The sequence below is a fragment of the Mus pahari genome, chromosome 10 (assembly GCF_900095145.1).
Source record: "Mus pahari chromosome 10, PAHARI_EIJ_v1.1, whole genome shotgun sequence".
Lineage (NCBI taxonomy): Eukaryota > Metazoa > Chordata > Mammalia > Rodentia > Muridae > Mus > Mus pahari.
The window spans coordinates 38,151,520-38,155,133 of NC_034599.1; the positions used below are offsets into that span (position 1 = coordinate 38,151,520).

General features: G+C 41.9%; 1 protein-coding gene across 3 annotated transcripts in view; it reads right to left on the reverse strand.

The window, feature by feature from the left end:
- Arhgef12 (Rho guanine nucleotide exchange factor 12) overlaps positions 1 to 3,614 on the reverse strand; it is a 134,021-nt gene that overhangs the window by 71,713 nt on the left and 58,694 nt on the right. For 2 of the 3 annotated variants that reach the window (XM_021206425.2, XM_029543069.1), the window contains exon 4: positions 2,633 to 2,689. The exons of the other annotated variant lie outside the window; for it this stretch is intronic. In XM_021206425.2, the coding sequence (XP_021062084.1) occupies positions 2,633 to 2,689 (57 nt within the window). The remainder of the gene's footprint in view (positions 1 to 2,632; positions 2,690 to 3,614) is intronic. 3 annotated transcript variants of the gene reach the window in all.

Consider the following 3,614-nt stretch of genomic DNA (forward strand, 5'->3'; position numbering starts at 1 on the left):
TCCCTCCCCTTCCCCCTCCCTCTCCTCCCCCCTCCCCCTGCTGAAGGTCTATGTGAAAGAGAGGAAGAAGGCAGCCATCTGCAACCTCACCAGCCTCACCTGTATGTATCAGACTTCTAGCTTCTAGAACCCTCAGAAAATAACACTTCTGTCCTCTAGCCACACAGGTCCAGGTATTTGATATAGCAGCACATGTGGTCTACAGTGGCTTTTAAGGGACATGGCTTATTCTTACAGATTCCCTCATACCAGCAACAGTTCTTCACTACGGGATTAGAGATATGACTGTCATCCCAGCACTCAGGAAGTTGACACAGAAGAGCTGTGTTGAGTTTAAGGACTCAAGTGAATTCAAAGCCAGCCAGAGTCACATACCAAGACTCTGTCTCACAGTAACCACCCCAGGCATGATGGGGTGTACTTGCAAGCCCCACACTCCCGAGGTAGAGGCAGAGATCAGGAACTCAAGGCCAGATAGGAATGGATATGTATGTGTACCCGTCTCCAAAAAACCTATTGCAACAGGAAACTGAACACACTAAAGTTACAGTTCAGAAAACCCATAAAGCACAGGGGACAAACAGAACGTTGACCAAGCAACACCGAGAAGTTGTGCAAGGAAACAATCCTTTCTCTTTCCTCTTCAAACAACCACAGTCAATCTAACCCTCAAAGCAACTCTAGGAATGGCAAAATAAGTTTGAAATTATTTGAATGACGTCTGTACTGTGCACTCAACTAAAGAACTTTATCAAGAGAAGAGAATGTCCTCTTCCCACAGCCTGAATGGGCTGATAACAAACCCTTGCCGAGCAGCAATCCCTGGTTGCTAGGACTCTACTCAGTCAGGTACCATTTCCAAACTTCCCTTGGTTCCCTAGAACATATTCTTCACCTAAGTACTTCACAGTCTACAGTGCCTTCCACACACACTCGCAATGAAAGAGGCTCGCTAGCTGTCATACTCAACTCATCCCTCTACTGAGGGCTTACTGGGAACTCCTAGTTCAAGTCCTCCAACAACAACCAACCAAAAAAGGTGTTTCAAGGGTTCTCACGGGACACATACACTGAGAAGCAGGCCTGCTCCCTGAGCACACTTAGATGCTTCTGTCACTACCAAGCCATGTCTGGACTAGTATAGAGCTCCCCGTTCTAAGAAAAATATTAGCACAGTATTTTCTGTCAGATTCCTAGATCATTAATCCTCATCCAACATGAACAAGCTCCTACACACAGCAAAATCTAGAAAAGCGGTGAACAAGGTGAACCCCAGCACTGAAATGGCTGCTAAGAAGGATGGAGATGCACAGATAATGTTCACATTCCTCAGCGAAGAAAAGACAGGAAGCGCCTTACTTACAGAAACACAGCCTATTAAACACTACTTTGGAGGAAATAAAAGTATAAACTCGGCATGTCACAAGCCTGGCAAACATTTCCTTTTGACTACACAGCAGAGAAAGTCACATAAGCATGTACCTAACGCAAGCAGAACTGCTCAGAACCAAGCACTAAGGCTTTGTGGTGCTAAGTCCTTTCAGCAGGCACTGATTTCCAAATGTTCTCAGGAGGTATGGACCATTAATTCCATACTTTCCTCCTCATATAGGGCCAAGGAAGACCAGACCCATTTGAGTAAACTTCCATCCGATGGACCTTGCTCTGTTAGAGAAGGCTTCATCGGCTGTCTGGCTCCAGACAACGCCTTACCTCCTTACTCACTCGCCTTAATAAGCTAACTAGGTAGCAGGGTGTGCCGGTGCAGGCAAGTCCTCCCAGCACTCAGCAGAGGTAGGAGGACACTGCAAGTCTGCAGTCAGCTGAACTACACAATGTGTCCAGGACAGTCTGGAGCTGCACAGTAAAACCATGCTCCAAAAAGCTTTTAAAAAAAAAAAAAAAAAAACACACACAAAAAACAAAAAGGAAAAGCTCTATGAACTTCATAAAGTCTGTCATATTCCAGGAGAGTCTGGAAATACTCCATTTTCACCATGTGCTAGAAAAGTTCATCATTCAGGTTAAACTAACTGTTTACGAAGATTATTTTTAAAGGCATTTTGAAATTTTTCTATTAAGAGTAAGTCTCAGTGAAATTTCCACAAGGCACACATGTTTTAAGCCTCAAAATAAAATACTTAAAAATTTTTGCAATTAGAGATACATTTTATAAGAATGACTTTTACAGGTGATAAACCAACTAAAAATTGATAAATAAAAGATAAAACAAGAAAGTTCAAAGAACTGCTAACACGCAGAAATGATGTCATTTCCTATAAGAATAGGAAATGACTGAGCTGCTTAAATTCTACTTAATTCAAAGCCTGAGGATGAGACCAGAGAGGCAGCCAATAATTCAAAGCCCATCGTTACTATTCAGGGAGCCTGACCCCACTTTCCTAAGATAAACAAGGAGGATAGGTAGCATAGCCTATTCTCAGCCTACCATGTTAGTCTCTAGTCATCTTAAGCTTCCATATCACAGCCACATGGAACCCCAGGCTCCCTTTCCCTGCAGGAGATCATGCCATGCAGAGCAGACAAGAAAGGCTGCAGTTACCAAAAACACAATGAGATAGCATGAAGCAAGCTGCAGAGGTGCAAGGCCACATTAGCTACATCAGCTTACCATAGATCTCGGATCTACTCTCCTCTGAACTAGACTTTGTCTTCTTGGAGGAGCTATCTGCACAGAGCGGGAGAAAAGGAGAGATATAGAAAATATGGAGACCAATGTAAGGGGGAAACTTCATGGGGATAAAAGAACGAGTCATGATCAAGTTAAATCGTGCAAACATGAAGTATGAACATCACAGATGACAACATTTAGAACAGTCATGAACAGCAGAGGTAATGAATGACATATTTATAGATTATGGAAGAAAAGAGTGCAATTAAAAATACAAACAAAACCACAGGTGAATGGTCTACACCGTGTATCATCTGATAGCTGTAGTGATGGAAACAGCACTGAGAGCTACACCTGGCTCCCTGAGAAGGGTGTAGTCTCTGTGGAAATGCACTTCATAGGCAAGCGGACAGAATACATCTATCAAGACTAAAGAGACTATGGCAGTGAAACTGGTGGCCATCATTAAAGACAATAAGTAGCTATAGAAATAACTAAAAGCCTCCGGCCCATGACCTGGATCCTGGGTATCAGAAGTGCAGCGTTCTTTCTCCATGGAGACCTGTGACATGTTGCGGCTCCCATCATAGCACCAAAGTCATCTAAACTAACTATCAATTTCTTTACCACAACACAAAATGCAAAGCAAATTATTCATTGTTACGTCCTCGTTTTCCCTTCTTAAATGCTTACAATACTTTTTTTAAAATTAAGAAAACTATTCTAAAAGTATGAAATATTTCAATTATTCATACAAAAATATTCTATTAAATATTTAAAATTCCATTTCTAAGTAAAAATGTCTTTAAAAGGCATAATTATCTATCTCAGATGGTATATTGTTTATCTTTTGTCACAGGAACACACAACTAAACAAAATACTTGCTCAAAGAACATATGTAAATATCTAATTAAAAAAAAAACTATTGCCGGGCGTGGTGGCGCACGCCTTTAATCCCAGCACTCGGGAGGCAGAGGCAGG